The sequence below is a fragment of the Phoca vitulina genome, unplaced genomic scaffold (genome assembly GCF_004348235.1).
Source record: "Phoca vitulina isolate PV1807 unplaced genomic scaffold, GSC_HSeal_1.0 scaffold15, whole genome shotgun sequence".
In the NCBI taxonomy this organism is placed as follows: domain Eukaryota; kingdom Metazoa; phylum Chordata; class Mammalia; order Carnivora; family Phocidae; genus Phoca; species Phoca vitulina.
This window is the reverse complement of record NW_022589718.1, coordinates 13,251,202-13,273,272: the sequence shown is the minus strand read 5'-3', so window position 1 is coordinate 13,273,272 and position 22,071 is coordinate 13,251,202. Positions and strand designations below refer to the sequence as shown.

The 22,071-nt window shown below is 39.3% G+C and overlaps 1 protein-coding gene across 4 annotated transcripts in view; it reads left to right on the top strand.

The window, feature by feature from the left end:
• Positions 1-22,071, top strand: part of RBPMS (RNA binding protein, mRNA processing factor) — a 170,337-nt gene that overhangs the window by 53,572 nt on the left and 94,694 nt on the right. For all 4 annotated transcript variants that reach the window (XR_004300545.1, XR_004300546.1, XM_032413473.1 and 1 more), the window contains exons 2-3: positions 18,654-18,731; positions 21,481-21,519. Coding sequence is in view for 2 of the 4 variants with exons in the window: in XM_032413473.1 (XP_032269364.1) it covers positions 18,654-18,731; positions 21,481-21,519 (117 nt within the window). In the remaining 2 variants the exon portion in view is untranslated. The remainder of the gene's footprint in view (positions 1-18,653; positions 18,732-21,480; positions 21,520-22,071) is intronic.

Sequence of the window (22,071 nt, the reverse complement as noted above, 5' to 3'; positions counted from 1 at the left end):
TCTATTTTTTGATCGACACCCTAGACTTTCTTGCTATCAGGCATGTTTAAGAAACATTGAATTATGTGACCTTTTCCCCAGAAGATTAACTTTTTGATTTTATTTATTGGAGCTCATAGTGTCATCCCTTTTGGTTTTCTTGAGCATGCAGTGCCCCAAGAGCTGTAGAGAGGCAGTTCAGGATTAGTATTGAAAACCAGAAATGGGGATAACTAAGTAGTGCTTGATATTGTTTGTCAGGGATTTAAAAATACTTCATTAGTTATTTCACGCTTTCTATATTCCTTTGAAAATGTCTTAAAGATGGCAAGTATTATGTCCACTCTGCATGTTAAAGGGAGGATACAAAGATCTGTGACAACCATCTATGACAAGCATGACTTGAGGGGGATGTGTGTGTGCGCGCGCATGCCTATGCGTGGAGGGGTTGGGGAGGGGATTAAACGTGTGTGATTTGCCATCTCTTATCTCAGAACTCCTTTTCCTCACATTTAACTCTAGAATGTGCTTTAACCTCAGAAGTGAAACTTGTAAATAATTACTATTTAGAAAAATAAATTACTCTTCCCTTTCCTTGTAAATAAACCGTTCATGGGCAATCCTTTCTGAACTTCACAGAAGAAACATGGTTTTTAGAAACAAATTGTGTTGACCTCTAATTTAGGAATAGAGTCATCCTTGAATCTTATGCATTAAGACAAAAAGATAATACCTACGAGGACTGTCTTAGAATCTATTTGTGTAAATCCATAATTAGGTAGTGTTACCTAGTTTGGGATCTCAAATTCTTATATTTTATAAATCCTTTTGTGGTTTTAAATTCTTAATTGTTTTTGATGGATAGATAGAAAAGGGAACCTTGTCCTCTTACAAATAAAACCTGACATTTCTGTGCAATAATTTTTAAAGCTTTTATTTGAGAAAACAAACAGTGGGGAGGGCAGAGGAGGAGGGAGAGAGAGGGAGGGAGAGAGGAAGAGGGAAGCTGACTCCCTGCTGAGCAGGAAGCCTGATGCAGGGCTTGATGCCAGGACCCAGAGATCATGACCTGAGCTGAAGGCAGACGCTTAACGGAGGAGCCACCCAGGAGCCCCTTTGTGCAATAATTTAAATACTATCCAATTATGACTTTTTCCAGGTGTGCCATTCTTAAATATCAGATGCAGGGAGGAAAGTTAGATCTCTAATCTAAGGCAATTTAGATCCCTAATTCAAGATTATAGTGATAGGTGAGTAAGATACGCTACATGCTCTCAAGGAATTTATGGCTTAATTGGAAAGAACTTAACTCAGCCTGTGAAATAGTTAGGGAACAGAATAAGACCTATGACCGTAGTACCAACAGTGCAACAGGAATTCAAAGAAGGAAGGAAAGAATTGGAGCAGTTGCAGAAAGCTGCTTCCTTGATTTAGGCTTCTAAGTCCAGAAATGAGCTTTCTACACAAGTAAAGAATAACTATAGAAGAAAAGCCTTTTAGCCTGGAATTAAGCAAGGTGTGGTGTTAAGACTGACCCATTAGAGCCCAGGGAAGCAAAGTGGCAGAAGAGAAGGGAATCATAATTATAGAACACTTGAAGGGCAGAGGCTCTGGAATTTTGTTTTGATAAGGTGGGAAGAAACTGGTGCATGTTAGCAATGCTGATTATGAAGTTAGAAAAACAATAGTTTTTTGGGGGTGTATCCATTCTGTTTTTAAAAATCTTTGAGCCATAGGGTAACCTCACAAAATCTAAAATTTTTGATGAATGATATACTCTCCAGCAAAGATTAAGACATTTAGAGGAAAAAAAAAAAAAAGATGCCTATGCTAGCTTTAGAGGGTCCTCTGAAGGTTATGGGCCCATTATTCAAGTGCTGCCTAAATCTGGATGGTGTCAGAGGGAGGAAGTATGAGGTCGGGGATCCATATTCACGTTCCCTGGTAGTACCTGTACTATAATTTCAGTTAGCAAAAAAGTGTATTGAATGTGGTAATGTGGTGTTAACCACACCCTTTAAAAAGATTTTTTTAAAAAGTCATAGTTAGGGGCACCTGGGTGGCTCAGTCGGTTATATTTTATAAATATAAAGCCGTCTCCTGATTTCTGCTCAGGTTATGATCTCAGGGTCCTGAGATCGAGCCCCGTGTCGGGCTCTGCACCAAGCATGGAGCCTGCTTGACATTCTCTCTCCCGCCCTCCCTCTCTCTCTTTCCCTCCTTCCCCTCTGCCCCCAGGCTCTGCACCAAGCATGGAGCCTGCTTGAGATTCTCTCTCCTGCCCTCCCTCTCTCTCTCTTCCCCCCCACCCCGTCCCCCCCGTCCCGTGCTTGCACTTGCCTTCGTGCTCTTACGCACGTGCTCACTTGCTCTCTTTCTTGTTCTCTCTCCCTTCTCTCTTTCTCAAAAAAAAAAAAAAAAAAATCACGGGTGTATTGTAGTTCAATATATACATTGTCTTACATTTCTTTTTTCTTTTTTTTAAGATTTTATTTATTTATTTGCCAGAGAGAGGGAGAGTACAAGCAGGGGGAGTGGCAGGCAGAGGTAGAAGCAGGCTCCTTGCTAAGCAAGGAGCTGGATGTGGGACTCGATCCCAGGACCCTGAGATCATGACCTGAGCCGAAGGCAGACGCTTAACCATCTGAGCCACCCAGGCGCCCCTGTCTTAGATTTCTGATGAGGTTTTATATTCTCTTGTAGTCAGAACATTTGGAAATTCTTCCATGAGGCTCCAAATAAATTACATTTTAATAAATAGCTTAGATGTGGCCGTTTGGAAGAATGAGAAGTTTTGGCACAATAGAGCAGCGTATCTGGGATGTTGGTTGTATCTTTATTTGGTCATATTAGAACACAGACTCTCTGGCACTGCGATAACTGTTTTTGGATGTGCATATCTTAGCCTGTATTCTGGCTAGAGCTGGGCTGGCACAGCCAGGTTCCAGGGAGATCACTGACAGGTTGAGTCATGTCCACTATGAAAGATCCTTCACATGCCCCCAGGTTCTCTGACCATTTTGAGAATTTTTCCTCAGTTGGAGAGGAACAGTTTTGGAAACTGCCTTAGCTGTTTGAAGTTCACAAAACGGAAAATAATGAGCTGGTTTCTGTAAAATGTACTGTTGTGTACTCTTTGAGTATGTTATGTTACAAATGCATATTCTCACTCACATGTTAAACTTGCAGAGGAATTCAAGTTCCTGAAAGGGAGTGAAAGTGGTAGAGGTAGTGTGAATAACAGCATTTCACTCTGGAAATCCAGGATTAATAATGAAATATTTGTCTTAAGTGGTATGCAGTTTGTTCAATGGTCATGTTTTTTTATTTTATATTTTTGGAGTACAATATTTTATTTATTTATTTTTAGTTTATTTATTTGACCGAGAGACAGTGAGAAAGGGAACACAAACAGGGGGAGTGGGAGAGGGAGAAGCAGGCTTCCCGCGGAGCAGGGAGCCCGATGTGGGGCTCGATCCCAGGACCTTGGGATCATGACCTGAGCCAAAGGCAGACGCTTAACGAATGAGCCACCCAGGCGCCCCATGGACTACAATATTTTATTACGTGTAACTTTTCAAAGTCTCTTCAGCTAGCTAAATGAAGGCCTAAGTTTTAGGATTTGAATAATTTCCTTCTTTAGTGCTCATTCTGCCCCATCAGCAAGAAGTGTTACCAGATAGCAGTTGAAGGGCTCTGTTTACTTATTTAACAAAAACTTGTATAATGCTTGCTATGTGCCAGGTACTTTTCTAAATGCTTTTTTTTTTTTAAAGATTTTTTATTTATTTATTTGAGAGAGAGAGAATGAGAGAGAGCAAGCACATGAGAGGGGGGAGGGTCAGAGGGAGAAGCAGACTCCCTGCCGAGCAGGGAGTCCGATGCGGGACTCGATCCAGGGACTCCAGGATCATGACCTGAGCCGAAGGCAGTCGCCCAACCAAATGAGCCACCCAGGCGCCCTTTTCTAAATGCTTTACCAACAGTCACTTATTTAAACCCCTTAGCAACCCTATTAAGTAGGTTTTATTATATCTCCCATTTTGTAGATGAGGAAACTGAGGTTCCATTGGTTCATAAGTTGTCCAGGATCACTCAGGCAATAGATGTTGGAGCTACAATTCAAATCTAGGCAGTCTGGCTCTGGAGTTTGTGTGCTTAAGCACTATGCTCTATGAAGTAATTCTTTCTCACAAGGGAGAAAATCCAATGCTAATAGATTTAATCATGACTGTTAGGTCAGTGTTTGTGATGAACTGACTGCATATCAGTAGCTCTGGATCCCATTACCTTGTTTTGCACTGACAGCTCTGCTGAATTCTTTAAATTTGTGGTTTAAGACGTCACTATGTTTTATTACAAGAATCATAAAAACTTACAATTTAAATATATTTATATAAATATTTAGTGAAATACATATATTTCAGTGGCGTGATTGGGAGGTTTTCAGTGGTAAGAACTAGGTCATCTTGACTTGATGTCCTTTGACTCTGGTATGCCTTTACCAAAAACCCATTCTTTCACTATACCTTTGGAGTTGGAATGAAACCTGGAGACCCAGCTATTCCACACCTTCACTTCATAAATAAGGAAACTGAAGCTCGAGGTCCTGCCCAAGGCCTCAACAGCTAGTTTTGAAGCAGAGATGGAATTTAAATTGCTAGGTTCAATGTAGTGGTATTTTCCTTCCATTATAGTCGTTGAAAAGTTACAGTGCTGTGGGAATTCAGATTAAATATCTAACATGTTCTTAAATGCTTTAGATTCATTTGTAAAGCATATATACTTTTGTTAGTATAGGTTATTTCTCAGCTTCTCAAACTTTACCCATGTCTGTTTTTCTGACATTTGTTATGTCTTTCATTGTGCCTGGCCAACCCGTGTAGTCCTTACCTGTAAGTCCTGCCAAGTTTTCTGAGACCTGCATCCCTTTACATAAGTACGTACACACATAAGTAACTTACAACCGTAATACTGACTTGATTTGAATGATCACATAAATGGTTTACAGACATAGGTGGCTATCAAATCAAACAAATAGTGTCTCACTGGAGAGGTAGTTCCTGTAGTAGGCTGGGGGATTATTAGTTTTAGCCTAAACACATTGAAGGTATTCTGGATTTGGAAATTCCTATGATTGGAAAAGTAATGATCTAAATTTAAAAATGGAAGTTTGCTCTTTTACTGTAAGAACACATTATAAGCACTAGGCTTTGCAGTGTTGAAAGCAAAGTAGCTAGTTTATGAATTACAGGAAGTAGCCAACTTAAAGTAGATTGTATTCCAAATACTCATCTTTCAGTCTTGTGGTATTTTAAGTGCAAACAAGTTTTGGCTGAATGAATTTTCACATAGAAACAGGTTTAGAAAAGTGGGTAGTTATTAAGTAGTGAGCTCACCAAAGCCGTGTTAATACAAAACGTAGCCTGCATATATGTCCTGTACCCTGTGAACTTCCCTGCGCTTGAACCTATTAGTCTTTTCCCTGACGGTAGTTAAAAATAGCAAATAACAACTTAAAATATTTTAACTTCCTGTGTCGTGTGAGATCCTGGAATGAGCTATAGATTTTTTTTTAAAGATTTTATGTATTTGTCAGAGTGAGAGAGAGTGCATGTGCGTGTGCACAAGCAGGGGGAGGGGCAGGCAGAGGGAGAAGCAGGCTCCCCACTGAGCAAGGAGCTCAATATGGGACTTGATCCCAGGACACTGGGATCACGACCTGACCTGAGCTGAAGGCCAACGCTTAACCGACTGAGCCACCCAGGCGTCCCTGAGCTATAGGATTAATCAAAGTGGAACGTAACTAAGATACCATACACTACAACAAAAGGTGTAGTGATTGCCTAAATCAAGAAAATTATAATTTGAGTAAAACATACTTCCTTTTAAAAGAGTTGCTTTTGTCTTTTTGTAATGTCTTTTATAATACTGAATCTACCAATTAAAAAATTAATGGGGAAAATGACCAATCTTCTGGTAGGGCTCTAAAATAGAAATGCATACGAACCCGTAACTATATAGTTTTACATCCTAGTTTTACCAACTGATATAAATGTCTTGATTTAATGTTTATGTAATGATGTCAGTTTTTTTTAAGTGTACCCTTTAAACTTTGAGATAATTGTAGGTTCATATACAGGTAGAAGAAGTAATACAGAGAAATCCTGTGTGCCCTTTGCTTAGTTTCCCTTAATGGTAACATCTTGCAAAACTAGCACAATATCACAATCAAGAAATTAACATTGATATAATCCACTCGTTTTATTTAGATTTCCCCAGTTTTGCTGTCTGTGGTGTTCTGTGTAATTTTATCCCATGTGCAGGTTTGTCTGTCCTCCACAGTTGAGATCTGGAACAGTCCCTTGGAGCTCTTGGGTGGCTCAGTTGGTTAAGCTCCCGACTCGTGATTTCCGCTCAGGTCATGATCTCAGGGTTGTAAGATCTAGCTTCAGATCCGGCTCCCCCCACCCCCCTGGTGGTGGGGGAAGCTGTAGAACAGTCCCATTACCACAAGGATCCCTGTTATTGCCTTTGTACAACCATGTATTCTCCACCCCTCCTCATTTGTCCCTAACTCTTGCAAACTCCTCATTTGCTTTTCATCTCTATGATTTCATTTCAAGAATGTCCTAGAAAAGGAATCCTGCAGTATGTAAACTTCCGGAATTGTTTTTTTTACTCAGCATAATTCCCTTGAGATTTAGCCATATTTTTGTATTAATAGTTTTTTTTTTTTTTGCTGGGTGGTATTCCATGGTAGCAGTATACCACAGTTTATTAAACCATTCACCCACTTCAGGACATCTGGCTTATTGCTGATGTTTGGTGATTATGAATCAGACATTCCTGAATATTTGTGTACAGATTTTTGTGTGAATATAAGCTTTCATTTCTCTGGGGTAAGCGCTCAGGAGTACAGTTGCTAGGTTGTGTAGTAATCGCATTTTTCACTCAGAAACTGCCACACTGTTTTCTAAAGTGGTTGTACCTTTTTACATTCCTGCCAGCAGTGTATATAAGAGATTTGGTTTCTTCGCATCCTTTCCAGTGTTAGTATTCTCATTATTTTTGTATCATATAAGACGATACAGTCTAGTATGGATATTAATCAAGTGGATGACTTAACTGAGTTATGGGTACCAATCAGTGTATAATGTAGCTAAAATGTACAATAAAAAGTAGTGATTTAAAAATTAGAAATGTTCTCAAATTGAGTAAAATATCATGTACCTTGAATGATGATGTTTAAGAAGTTAATTCATACTTTTAATTTTCCCTTTAAAAGGTAGGAAGAGGGCAGATGTTATTATGTCCAAGTTTACTTAACTATTTAAGGGACTGAAAACTTTCATAATACCACTTCAACATTTATTACTTTCTCCTTGATTAGGAATACTTAAACCATTAGCCTTGATATTTTTCTAAGTCTCAAATAGAATGAAGAGAGATTTCTCCTTTCTTGTTCAACTCTTGTCACATGAGAAAAAAAGGAGTTGAGGAAGATGCATGAGCAGCAGGAGGGTGGGGTGCTGGCTAGAGTGAGATTTGCTCCTGGCCTTCTGACGAGGTAGAGAGATGGTAATGAAGGGACTCCGAGGCACACTTTTGGGAAAATGTGCCCCATGAAAATACTTAACGCATGTTAGTATTTCTTTTACTATGCAAACGTTTTTCTTTTGCCCACTTTAAGCATATATATAACAGTTGCATGATAATATTATCAGTTACAGCTTCTTGAGATTGCCTTTGGAGCATGAAAATGTACCTTTTGAATGTGGTAAGCCACTTTAATACAACATTTTCTGAGCCCTTACTCTATTGAACCTGGTACTGAACTTTAGGCATTTCACATCTATTAATTTACTTAATCCCTCCAGCAGCTCTGTAAGAAATTACCCCAGAATTTAGCAGCTTAAACAGCATTTCACAGTTCGTAAGGATCAAGAATTTAGAAGAAGCTTTGCTAGGTGAATCTAGCTTAGGGTCTTTTTTTTTTTTTTTAAGATTTTATTTATTTATCTGACAGAGAGACAGCGAAAGAGGGAACACAAGCAGGAGGAGTGGGAGAGGGAGAAGCAGGCTTCCCGCTGAACAGGGAGCCCGATGCGGGGCTCGATCCCAGGACCCTGGGATCATGACCTGAGCTGAAGGCAGACGCTTAACGACTGAGCCACCCAGGCGCCCCTAGCTTAGGGTCTTAAGAGGATGCAGTCAAGACATTTTTAGCTGGGGGCTGCAGTCATCTGAAAAATTGACTGGGGCTTGAAGATCTTCCAAGATGGTTGCCTCACATGGTTTTTGGCGAGAGACCTCTCTGTTCCTATCATGTGGACCTCTTCATATTGTTTCTTGAGTATCAGTATGACATAGCAGCTGGCTTCCCCTAGAGCAAATGATCCAAGAGAGCCTGCTTCTGCTGAGGAAGCCACAGTGCCTTTTTCGACCTAGGGTTAGAAGTTACACACTATTACTTCTGCTGTATTCATTAGAAGTGAGTCACTGAGTGAAGCTCACCCTGAAGGGGAGGGGAATTAAGCTCTACCTCTTGAAGGGAAGAGCCCAGAAAATTTTGTGGACATATTTAAAAACTGCCTTTGTTGTCTCCATTTCCCAGATGAGGAAACTTCTGCATGGAGTGGTTAAGGGACTTGTCCAAGGTTCATAGCTAGGGAGTTACAGAACTGGGATGTGAATCCTAGCAGCCTGGTTCCACATGAATGCTTATTTGTTTAGTTTTACTACATATCCGTTTTACTGTCTTGAGTACTTACCTCTTGAATGCATATAAAAAATCACAATGACTTTATTTCTTCATACTCATCCATATCTGGATACTCATAAATTACATGGCTCTCTCATATGCCTCAATCCTAGTACTGTGACTCAATTTTTACATTAACTCATTTAGTTCCTTGTACAGATACTTAGTACTACTGCTATGTACTAGGATGCTCACCACTAATTCTAGGGAAGAACATTCAGCTTGAAAGTGAGCTGACCTGCCATCAAGAATTTGGAAGTGTATATTGGGTCATCTCCCACAGCTAAATATTGGGAAGCCAACCTTTTCACCACAGCTTTCTAGTTATGTTAGAACTGTGGTGCATTGTCATTGGTTATTCAGAATACATTGCAGGGGCGCCTGGGTGGCTCAGTCAGTTAAACGTCTGCTTTTGGCTCAGGTCATGATCCCAGGGTCCTGAGATCCAGCCCCATGTCGAGGGTCCTGAGATCCAGCCCCATGTCGAGTGCCCTGCTCAGCGGGGAGTCTGCTCTTTCCCAACCCCCTTTCCTGCTCAGGTGCTCTCTCTCAAGTAAAATCTTAAAAAAATAAAGACATTGCAAACCGAAGTTTGCAGTGGGATCAAGTTCTTCCAAATAAACTTTATCCACTATTAATATAAAAAAACATACTTTAGAGCCCTGGACAGTGTTGGGACCATAATCTGCCAATGAGTAATTTTTTTAAGGTATTCTATAAGACTATGAAATATTGTGCTCTTGGGGATAGTTTTTTCTATGTAGTTGGGAGAGGTGGAATGACTTTATTTTCTTATTTTGTCAAGCAGATTATTCAATCACCCAAGCTATGCAGAAGGAGAAAGAAAAGGCTTGAGATTTTGATAAGCTCTTTTTCTGCTTGTATTTCATTTTATCAGTGCTTGGAAAAGTGTATATGTGGATAGCCCAGATAATCTTGTGGACATTCAACTTCAGGGTACTCTATAGGATTAAAATCCTAAGGGCAAGTGCACTTCAGGGGATTAGAATGCAAACTTCTGTTTACAATACACTGCATTAATGAGTACATTTAAAAACCTTCATGTTTTAGCAATGCAGGCAGTGTAATTGAAGAGTAGGATTCCATGGGCTATCCAGGGTTGAAACAGAGTAAGCCATCAAAAGCTGACTTAAAGGAAGGGACTAAGGGAAGCCAGGGTACATAAGAATAGGACTAGAGTTAAGGGTAGTAAAATGTCCTGCTTTTATAAGGAGCATCTTACTGAACTCTAAGAACTTGACAACCATTTACTGTGTTTGAAAGTACTCGGTGAACTTCCTCATAATGAGGTTAAATTCTTACATGCATCTAGTTTTCTGTGTAGGCTAATTCAAACCCTAAATTCCTGATCTGCTTCTGGTACCCACCTCCCTTTGTGTCTGACAGCACTAAGGAAATTTCTTAATAATGAAGTTGAGGGCTCACATGTACAGACACATTTGCTGCCTATTCTTGGGTGGTTTCAAACCCTAGAAATTCTCAATTTGTCTCTTACCTTTTAGATATATAGTGGACATGTGGTATGGCCTAGGTTGAACTTTGGTCTTAAGCAGTTCTGTGAAACTGGGAGTTTGAGACCATCTGATTATAAATTGACATTAGGTTGGGCTAGGATATCTAAATGAACCTAGTGGTGTGGTGTACCCAGTGCTAACTTGCTGTCCTTATTTCCTATGCATGTTCTGAGCCCTGCATATACGAGTTTATGGAACCATGGTGGTTCCTCTTCTATATGTGCTCCCGTGAATCTTATAGCTTCTTCCCCTGATCCTACTGGAAACTATCTGATCACTTTGGCAAAGGCACCCTGGTTTCCAGGGGCCCTAAATAAGAGTATAAATTTGGTTATCCTACAGATAGTGATATTCTACAACTGAATTATCACTTAGGGTAAACAATAGTTAGATCCCTCAGAACTAGAAAGCCTACTTGTGGATAATTATGTTTTAGATTCTAAAACTAAAACCTGGGAGTTCATAAGAACATAGTGACCCTTTTATTCTATGGTTAGTCAGTACTTGGTATCTATAGCAACCTGGCCTCCTGAATCAAAACATACCTTTCCTGGGCCGGAAATGGTGTGCGTCTTTAAGTCCAGCAGGTGGCCAGGAGAGTGGAACTTGACCACCTATTCCATCTGGAAATCAATGCCAGCAAGAAACTGGAGCTTGACCAAAGGCTGGTCAGTTTCTGTTGAGCAGCAACCAGGATTAAATTCCTGGCAGACCATTTTAATAATTGTGGTAATCCATTTTCATAGTGGCAAGACATGAATGCAGAATCATAGCAGGCCAACAAAGCCTTCTTTGGAAATGAGTTGATGTGCCATCCTCAGCAGGGTTCATTGTTACAGTTTGGTGTTTCAGGTGATGCTTACAGAATAAGCAAAGAACTTAAATCCATCAGTACTTTATTTAAAAAGAGTAAAATAATCAGGGTGTAAAACTTTCAGGGCTCTGAACCACCCCCACCACACCCCTGCCGCCATTTGTGTTAAAACAACCCAGCGCTATGGGATTTATGCTGCCACAGATATGTGGAGCTCTTTTAACTTTTCTGTCCCTGAAACCAAGTTTATATAGTATGTGGTCTCGCAGAAGAAAGATGGCATTTCCTTGGGGGGTTGGACAGTGCGTGATCCCTCTGTTCTTTTGTTAGTGGGGAGTAGGGTGGTCACAAAGCAAGAAGACCTCTTTGACTGAAACCAGGATGGTCCTGCTCCTAGGGCCTTAATATCGAGTCATTAATGCCCATTTTTGGTTAGGTTTTATTTCTGGTGTAAGTACAAACAAACGCGGACTCATAGTCAGAATTGAAGTGTGAAGCGTTAATTTGCTTCACATTGCAATTCTGTGAGTCTGTGAATATATACTTCTGCTAGATCAACCTTGTCCCTAAGGTGCACAGGTAGAAAAACTGGGAGTCTCTAAGAACAAAAGCATAGGCTGGGCCCAGGGTTCATATTTTCAAAGGAAGGAGCTCTATTTGGACTTGTGTTCTTTAAGAGATGGTTTACGTTCATGAATATTTAAATGCTTATGTGTATAAATATATAAAATACCACCTTCCCTCCCTGCTATTAACATAAGAGTAATTTAGTAAACATTCTTTCAATAACCCCCCCCTCTTTTTTTAAGCATGTACTAACTTATAAAACCACTTGAAAAAATTAAACTGGGATGGGTAAATTCTGGTGTTTGCTTTTTCACTTAATAGTCAGGAGGCTTGTTCTCGATCAATAAACGTGGATATCTACTTGCCATTTTAAATGTGCAAACTATTGAGTTTGAGTATCTTCTCAAAAAACTTTGTAGATTACTCATCTATAGTTGTTGATTTTGGACTTATTTATACACAAGTATGTTTAAGTCATTATGAATTGAAATATGAGTGATTTTACTGGTAACCATATATTGATCATTCTTTCCATGTTAATGAGTGTTCAGTCCTTGATTTTTTTGTGATCTCTTTGTCTTTCAGTCTATGTGAATTTCAGTCTTCATTTTTCTGCCTGGGTTCTGATAGTTTTTTGTCTCATTTCTTTTTCTTCTAAATTTCTGGTCCTATAATGTGAACCTTTTCTGCCTTTTTGTCCTGTGAGTGTTTATCATTTGGTGTTGTGACCATGCTGCTATGGTGGTGCCTGGGAAACTGGGTTGCCTCATTTTGTTTGCCGTGTTGTCCACAGAGGTGTCAACATGCAAACACTTACTGTCTCCCATGAACACACAGTATTACTTAGATTTCTGAAGTAATTCAAAAGAGATTTATAGACTATATACTCTGTGCCTCGGATTATGCTTACACCATACCAAATAAGAGACTTCAAACTCTAAAACACTCTTTGGAAGATCTTATCTGTAAATATACTTGTGTGATTCAAAGAATGATTACTCCAAAAGAATGACTGAAATTTATAGCACGTTTGAAAGCTTCTTTGGAGTTTACATTTATTTATAGGTTTAAGAATGTGGGTGGATGGAGAGAAAGCTAGCAGGGAATAGATTATCAGAGAAGCACCTCCATGGGCTTTATTCATTAGAATGTTTTAAATGAGTCCCTCACATAGTTATTCATGAGTCATTCGAACATGAGAAATAGCCTTTCCCAATCCTGTGAATTTAAGATGAACCTCAAGAGGTTAGCTCAGAGCAGCTAGAAGTGATCCCCAACATCTTTTTATAAACAACTAAAACATGCCCATAGGCCCATAGTCTTTGGACACTATGGTGTCTAGCAGATATGGCCATTGGCTGGAAAGTGTGATTATTCTCTGCTGAAGTTAAGCATGTGTCTATTTGGTTTATATTTTCATGTCTAGATTACCTGTGTGTTCTTTGTTAAAGGTAAGACGTTCCTGGGGCACCTGGGTGGCTTATTCGGTTGAGCATATCACTCTTGGTTTGGGCTCAGGTTGTGGTCTTGGGGTTGTGGGATGGAGCCCCATGTCCGGCTCCGTGCTCAAGGCAGAGTCAGCTTGGGATTCTCCCCCTCTCCCACTGTCCCCCTCCCTGCTTGCATGTGCGTGTGTGAGGGCGTGCACGTGCTCTCTCTCTAAAATGGTTAAAATCTTTAAAAATAAAAAGGGACCCTTCCATTTCCAGGCCTATTTTGACCTTTCTGTCCAGGAAAACTCAAGACTGATACAATGACTTGGAGTTTATTAAACTAGAAGTCAGTCACTGAGGGGCGCCTGGCTGGCTCAGTCAGTAGAGCCTGTGACTCTTGATCTCGGGGTTATGAGTTCAAGCTCCATGTTAGGTATAGAGATTACTTCAAAAATAAAATCTTAAAAAAAAAAAAAGTCACTGAAATGTGGCTTGACTTTCTCGGTGGGAACTGGCAGTGCCACTGAAGAACACGTGGTCAGTTTTATCCAAAATAGAACTGTGGCCTCTGTAGGGAAGGCCAGATAAATGGCTGAGCAGAGAAGTCTCCTTGCTCTTACTGTCCAGCACGGGAGATTTCCCGCAGCATTTCTTCTTTCAGTTCTGTTGTGAAAATGGAGCTGGAGGTACATCCACAGAATCCATTAGAGTCCCTTTGGGATAGAGCTGTCAGCAGCTTCATGTCTTGATCTTCTATGAGGCATGTTGTGTCCTTGACTAAGAAGTGTGTTTCCCCGTGTGTCTGATAAAGTAAACATCTGTGATGCTGAAGGCGTAGTGCCAGGCACGTCTGTGTCCGTAGCCACTGCTGGTACATGAAGGGCTGCCCTGGATAATGATTGACCTGCCACAGAGTTCATTTGGTGTCATTCATTTGTTGTTTGGGGCGACATTTTTTTCTTGAGTATTTGATCATTTATTTACCTGTCTCAGACTTTTCTCTCACTGTCGGTTACTTTGTGAATGAACTAAGCTTTCTGTTAACATAGAAGGTCATTTACGGACTGTTTCTTGCACTGACTGAAACGTCCCTGCAAGGAAGAACCCTGTTTTACCTTTGAGATTTCCGCAAACATAGGAAAGACAAAGCCCGCAAGTGTTTCTCGATTTAATAGCTAAGATAAAAAGTGTGGGGGTGAGAAGAGTGGAGAAGCTAAGCTGTTTTCAAATAGCCCCGTGATCTTGGTCCCGGTCACTATAGAAAAGCATGAATTAGATATTCAGGAAGAGTTTTTTCCCATACATTTTTTTTTTTTTTTAACTTAATTCAAAGTTCATAGATTCCAAGCACTTGGTTTTAGGTGACCTTTAGTTGTATTCATAAATAAATATTTAAAAATTATTTCTCCGAGGCGTCTGGGTGGCTCAGTCATTAAGCATCTGCCTTCAGCTCAGGTCATGATCTCAGGGTCCTGGGATCGAGCCCTGCTTCGGGCTCCCTGCTCAGCGGGAAGCCTGCTTCTCCCTCTCCCACTCCCCCTGCTTGTGTTCCCTCTCTCGCTGTGTCTTTCTCTGTCAAGTAAAATCTTTAAAAATAAATAAATAAATAAAATAAAAATTATTTCTCCTAGTCAGTTTGTTCTGTCAGAGGAGAGACTATCTCTTCAGTGAGAGATGAGAGATCCTGGCAGGTTTTTGAGACCGTGAGATTCATGAGATTATGGGAAGTGTAACTCATGTCCATGTAAATAAAATGCCAGACATTTTAGTCGCCTCCCATTGATGAACAAGACAGTTGCTTTGAGCCTCTTGTCATCTGTGGGCGAGTAGCAAACTTAGGGCTAATGGGAGTTCCATTTTTTTCATGTATAATAGTTGGAGATACTAATATAAGAATTACTTCTAATTCTGAAATATTTACATTAAAAGGTTCCTCCATAAGCTTTAAAGTTTTTATTGATGTAAATGTTGACATTGTTTATAGTTTCCAAAAGAAAACAATAAAAAATAGGCAGTTCTCAATCTAACAAAATAAAAGTATCTAATATGTGTATTATAGAAAAAATACAAATAAGCAAATAAACATTAAAATCACTTCACTCGGTAAATCCTATAAATATAACTATTTTGGTGTCTCTGTCCTACAAAGGCATGTTATCCCTCTCTTCATACGTATGTGTGTTGGTGTTTGTTTTACAGAATAAAATAAAACTTTTTCCTTGAATGTAATTTTTTTCTTGAACATAATTTTTATTGGCTGCATAATACATTTTATTGATGTATATGAACCTTAATTTATATCAAGTAATATTTTATTGGTAACCCCCAGAGTTCTATTGTATTTTGTTGGTAAATTGTTTGACTTTCAAGTTTGTGGAGTTCTTTTTCTTTAGAACAATACTATAAATGGTAGTTTTATAAGTTAACTCCTTGAATTTTAATTGATACCTGTTAACATAGCTAAGCTTCCCTGATGGACAAATGGGACTCCAGGGCTTAAACCATAGGATCAGCTTATTGCATTATTTCCTTGGAAATCTCTATAATCCAGTCAGCACCTGGCATAGTGTCAAACATATTGGGTACTCAGCAAAATCTGAATGAATGGGAGCTGGGATTCCCTCTCTACTCAGGTTGTCCTGGCTAGAGCGGCCAAGGACAGATGGTGTTTACTTTTTTGGACTGTGGGAAGACAGTTGTGGATGGCAGGGAGGGTACACTGGATGGCAGGATTCCATCAGCTGTGTCTCTGGCACTTGTCCATAATTTGGCTTTAGCTTTGATAAAGTTCCTGGAAAAAGAGTCTTTATCACTGGCAAAGTTGAGGGAGATGGGAGAAGGCAAAAGATACATTGAACAACAAATTTGACCTAATGGATGTTTGTAAAACATACCATCCAAGAGCCACAGAATACAATTTTGTTTTTAAGTACACAGCATTTAAATCATGTTCTGGGCCCTAAAACAAGGAATTGAAGGGCAGGTTTTTTTAAAAGTTAAGCATATACCTACCATATCATTCAGCCCTTCCACTCCTAGGTATTAAATCAAGAAGATAGAAAACGTACATCCATACAAAGATTTGTACAAATTGATACATGACTGCTCCTAGCCTAAAAGCCAAAAACTAGAAATAACCCAGATGTTGTCCCATCAAGTGAATGGATAAATGAACTGTGGTATATCCATGCAACAGAATACTATTCATCAATAAAAAGGAGTAGCCTATTAATACATGCAACAGTGGATGATGAATCTCAAAATAGTTATACAAAAGTAAAAGAGCCAGACAAAAAGAATAAATACTTTATGGTTCCATTTGTATAAACCTTTAGAACATATATACCAATTAATTAATAGTGGTAGAAGGCAGATCAGTGTTTGCCTGGGAATGCGGATGGTAGAACCAGGGTGGCAGGAAACTTTTGGAGGTGGTAAATATGTTTATTATCTTGATTGTTGTGGTGGTTTCACAGGTTATACGTATGTCAAAACTTAACCAAATTGTAAACAAAAAGTACAGTTCATTATACAGTTGACCCTAGATCCATGTGGGGGCTAGAAGGCACTGATCTCCTGCACAGTCAGAAATCCACATATAACTTTTGACTCCCTTAATGCTTAACTCCTCATAGCCTACTGTTGACTGGAAGCCTTACCAATAACAAACACTTGATTAGCACAGGTTTTGTATATTATATATATATTACATACAATAGTCTTATAATAAAATAAGCTAGAGAAAAAGTTATTAAGACAATCGTAAGGAAGAGAAAATACATTTACAGTACTATACTGTATTTATTGGGAAAATCTGCCTGTAAATGGACCCACATAGTTCAAACCTGTGTTCAGGGGTCAACTGTATATCAATTATAGCACAATAAATCTAAAATATGAATGAATAACAATAAAATAAGTCCTTCGTGATTCTGAGGCTGTTTACATCATCATAGTGTTGGTTATACACCTGTCTGCAGATGGCATGATCTTTTACTGTATGCTGCATCAATACAAGGGCCTTGCTTGCTGATTTGTGCTTCTTCACAACTAGAATCAATGGAAAGCATTAGGGTTCTAGAAGATCTCCCTTTTCACACTGAGGAAAAATCTAGATTTATAGACTGTTAACAATTGAGCATTGAATTTTTCTTTAGGTAGCATCATGATTTCTAATGAGGAACTCAATCATGTTGTATCAGCTGGAGTAGAGAAGAGGAATAGAAAATTGGGGGTGAAGTCAAACTCCTAGAAACAGAGTAGAATGGTGGTTACCAGGGGATCAGGATGGAGGAAATGATATGTTGGTCAAAGATTACAAATTTCCAGTTAGAAGTTGAGTAAGTTATGGGGATCTAATGCACAGCATTGTGGTTATAGGTAACAGTACTGTATTATATATACTCAAAAGTCGCAACATTGTACATCTTAAAACTTACACACTGTCACATGTCCATTATATTTCAAAGTTTGGAGGGGGGAAGGTGTTAGGAAACTTGACTAAAGGCACACGAAACTAAAATAAGTAGAAAGAAAACATGGTGATTTCTCCTTGCCTGTTGAATGAAGACCAGATTCCTGAGCCAGTGACTTGTGATGTCCCCTGTAGTTGGATCCGCAGCTACTTGTTCGGTTTTGGCTTCTCCTTCTCCCAGGATATGCTGTGCTATCCCCTCCTTCACTGCCTTGGTTAATGCTTTTCTGTGCCTCCGAGTCTTTTCCAATTCCCCTCACCTATTATATCCGTGTGGTGAAATTTTACCTATCCTTTAAGTTCCCAGTCAAATGCTAACATGTTTTCTCTGATCCTCCCAAATGGAAGTGTGTCATCTGTGTTCTCTATTTTAGTAGACACTAATCACATAATTTGTATCTTAGGCCTTATGGGTTATAGGTCAGTGAGGTCTTCCCTGCTGTTTTGGAACTGAGCAGATGAAGAGTTCTACATTTTGGCTACTATTTAGATGTGTTTGGATTATTTTTTACATGTATTAAAATTATCAGGGTGTCTGGCTGGCTCAGAGCATGTGACCCTTGATCTCAGGGTTGTATGTTTAAGCCCCGCATTGAGTGTAGAGATTACTTAAAAATAAGATACTTTTAAAAATGACTGTAATTATTAATGCCGATGAGGGAGGCAAGGACAAAACAAGCAGGAAAAAACAAAAATTGTTCTGATTTAATTTTGAACCATGTTGTGTTCATTTGATTTAGAGCAGAGAAGCTGTAGATTTACTGTTCTCGTGACTTTTTTTCTTCTTCTTAAGCTGATATTTTAACTATGTAGACCTCTTCCCTTCATAGTGTCAGAACCAGGTAATGACTAATCAGTTTGTAAATTTAAATCAGCTAGAGGTAATTCATTCTGAGTAATCCCATAGAAATATCCAAGAGTTGGCCTAATGGCGTCTTTAAACATAGAGTGTTCATTGGGTTACGGAAAGAACACGAATTAGGTGGGGTTTGTGAAATATATGAAGACACGTATTTTTGAGATTACAGGTGAGAGCTGTTCTCTAGATTGTACAGTCTTGTGATCACTCCTCATATTTATTTTCCAGGTCCGGACCCTATTTGTCAGTGGTCTCCCTCTGGATATCAAACCTCGGGAGCTCTATCTGCTTTTCAGACCATTTAAGGTACCTTTTCTTTTTCAGAAATTATAGGAGGAGACAAAAAGTGTGTGTATAAATAAGCTTCATGTGGGCTTTTTGCAGGAAGAAATATGTTTGAGAAAGCATCTTATAAAGTAACCTTTTTTAAAAAAGGATAGTTAGTTAGTAAAGGAGATTTAACAACTCAGTTCCAGTGTGCGGTCTCAGGAAAGACTGAAGTTGCCTTTTGTCCTCCCCAATAGCTAATCTAGATAAGTCTCTTTCTTTATTAATGATGGGGACATGCATCTGGCTCTGTTTAGAACAGTTTTAGTGTCCTCCCTGTTTATCGTTTGCCAATTGGGAGTATTCTTCTGAGTACAGCTCACCAAAAATACTATCAATTACTGTTACTTATATTTCCAGTGAAATAACATAAGTCAAGGCTTATTCCTACAAAGTTTCTTATTAGTTGAAATATTGTTAATACTGTTCTTCGGATACATAAGTTAATTACCCTTTCATGAACTAGACTAAGGACCTAACCACCATTACTTTTTCTGTGGAAAAATGTCCCAAATTTCAAACAAAGTAAGACGAAGTTTTAAGGAATTACTTGTTATGCTGATACATAGTGTAGTACTTAATTCAGTTGCCTGTCCATTGGGACTATTGAGATAAAAATCACTCGAGATATTTAATGTTGCTAGAATTGAAAACTTACCAGAAAATTGGACAAAAGCTGAAAAAACCATGCTGCCAAGGAGAAGTCTTGAAGGCTAACCTGTGGGGAGTAAGAGAAAGCCGGGACTGGGTGGATTGTGGGCTGGAGGCCTAGGCCCTCAAGGAGAACACTTGGAAGTCGTGATAAATTCAGGGCTTGTGTCTGGTCCCTGAGAACATGGTAGCAGCAGTGCCTGGCTAGGGGCACACTTATGATTAGGTGGCAGACCATCTTGATTAATGATTAAAGATCCATCCTGTCGAAGCAGCACCCTAGCCGCAGAGGCAAGACAGGTTAGGGGACAGGATCTAGCCTTTCAAGGAGAGGGAGAGTAAGGTGTGACAGCTGAAAACACTGGGTAGGAAAGGAAGGAAGAAGGTGGAAGGGGCAGGGGCAGCCAGTTAAAAGCCAGCAAAGCTAAGAATCTAGCTTATGCGCTAGTAAGGCACCATGTAATAGTAGACCTACCTCTGTTCTAATAGCCATCCCCTTACTGTAACAATGATGACTCTACAGAGGGAAACAGAAGGGTTAGACATGAGGTCAGCTGAGAGGAAGTGGGAAGGAAAGATGTTGGGGGGAGTATCAGCTTCATAGAATTTCCTGAGTATCTTCTGCAGGGTTGCCATTTTTACTATTTGTCCCTTTCATAGGATGGGGGCTTTTTAATGATCTTACTAATGGACAAAATACTGGAGATTTAGCCAGCAGGCCCCTCATATGGATTATTCCATTTAATTTTTATCATAACCCTTTAAAGTAGGTTGGCCTCTGTTTTTCAAATGAGGAAAATGAAACTTAGAGCAACTGAATAAATTTTGCTCAGGTTCACACATAATAAATGGCAGGGCTAGGATTCAAACCCAAGCAATCTGACTCCACCATCCGTGTTCTGAAGTAGTCTGTGATACTACTTTTCTGTTTGTAGCTAGAGATCACAATATATTGCTACCAGTGGTGTTGTACTTGAGTGAAATATCCATTTGTCCTTTGCCTCTGAGGCCTTCAGGGTGTTTAAACCTCCAGGTTTCTCAGAGAGAAAGCACCTTGAAAAAGGAAGAGGCAGGGCTGTGAATCATGACCTCTCTGGCCAGAAGAGCTCAAGGTCTTTGAGGTAAAATGTTTACAGTAGCTAATTGGTAACATAGTTCTCTGCTGGGAAGATAGGAGGATGAATCAATCCCAACATCCTGCCCAGAAACCCCAACGCAAGAGTCAGGACCCTGGTACATTCCTAACAACCCTTTTTTAATTAAAGTCCCTGGAGGCTGACCCTAGTCTGCAAATCTGTCTTGGCACTGATCTGTGCAGTGGTCAATCATGTCAAATGGTGTTTTTCCCCTTGTGTCATCCATCAGTGCAAGCCACCAGCCATTGATTATTTTCAGAAATAAACACACTTTGTTATCCTTATCCTCAGGAGCCAGGAGGGGTGAAGGGAGGGAGTGAAAAGGGAGGGGTTTCTATCCTCCTTGAGGATGGGCTGGAGTAAGAACCCAACAGGGAATTTTTGTATGTCCCAATCAGAGTACCAACATGAAAACTAGCTGCTTCAATAAGTAAGCAAAATAACTCAAAAGAATTCAGTATCACTACCTGTGTAACTTTTCCTGGCAGTTTTGAAATTTCGAGTAATAAGTTCTACGTAGGACATTCTGAATGTTTTAATGTTATCTTATAGCAAACACATGACCAAGTCCTCACATACTTATCTTCCTATCTTATTAAATTTACTCCCTTCATTCTCCTAGTTCTGTAAAATGAGAAAGATCTGTTGAGAGAGGAACCTGTTTTCCTACCATTGTACGATTTCATGAAAAAAAGGAAAACAAACCTAGACATACATGCATAATTTCAAGGTATGATTTGTTTTAGGCCTTAAGGATGGAAGCATCGGCACATATGTGCATACGTCTATAAAATCTTTCTCAGTTACCTTGAGGCATTTGTAAGAAGAGTTAGTCAGTAGTCATAACGGACTCATTTTTACTTGAGCAAGTTGCTATTACAGTTGCTTTTTTTTTTTCCCTGGTAATTTTTTTTCGTCTAAATTTGGTTCTTAATTTTCAGGGCTACGAGGGTTCTCTTATAAAGCTCACATCTAAGCAGGTAAGAATTTCAAACTTGCATATAAAATGATGACCTCCACAATAAATTTGAATTGACTTTCTTCAAGAATGTTACTGGGTCTCAGCATTCTCCTTTATAATTCTCATTAGGATTTAATTTTTGTTGTTGATTTAAAATTAAGTGTGAGATTAGTTAGGAATTAGCACAGGAAAATGATTGACAATTCTATTGTGTCCAGCTAGGATGTCTGAGAATATCCCTGAGGAAGGCAAATGGCAAACATAATGCATCCAGCATGATTATATTGGGATTGGTCTGTATATTCAAAAGAAATCCTCCAAACCCACTTTTATTCCCAGTTCTTCCTTTTTTTAAAAAAAAATAAGGTTAAACAGGCAAACTTTCATACTCAGTGTAAGTATCTGTTGGTGAAGAATCATGCTGTGTTTGAAACTTCTAATCACAGGCAGAGTCCCAAGTCTAGGGTGGAGCACAGAAGGTGCAGAATGGAGAATGGTAATCGATCCTGATAGTTTCTATAAGTTTCTTGAAATTTTTGGCTATATGTTTTTTTCCCCCCGAAAATGCTGA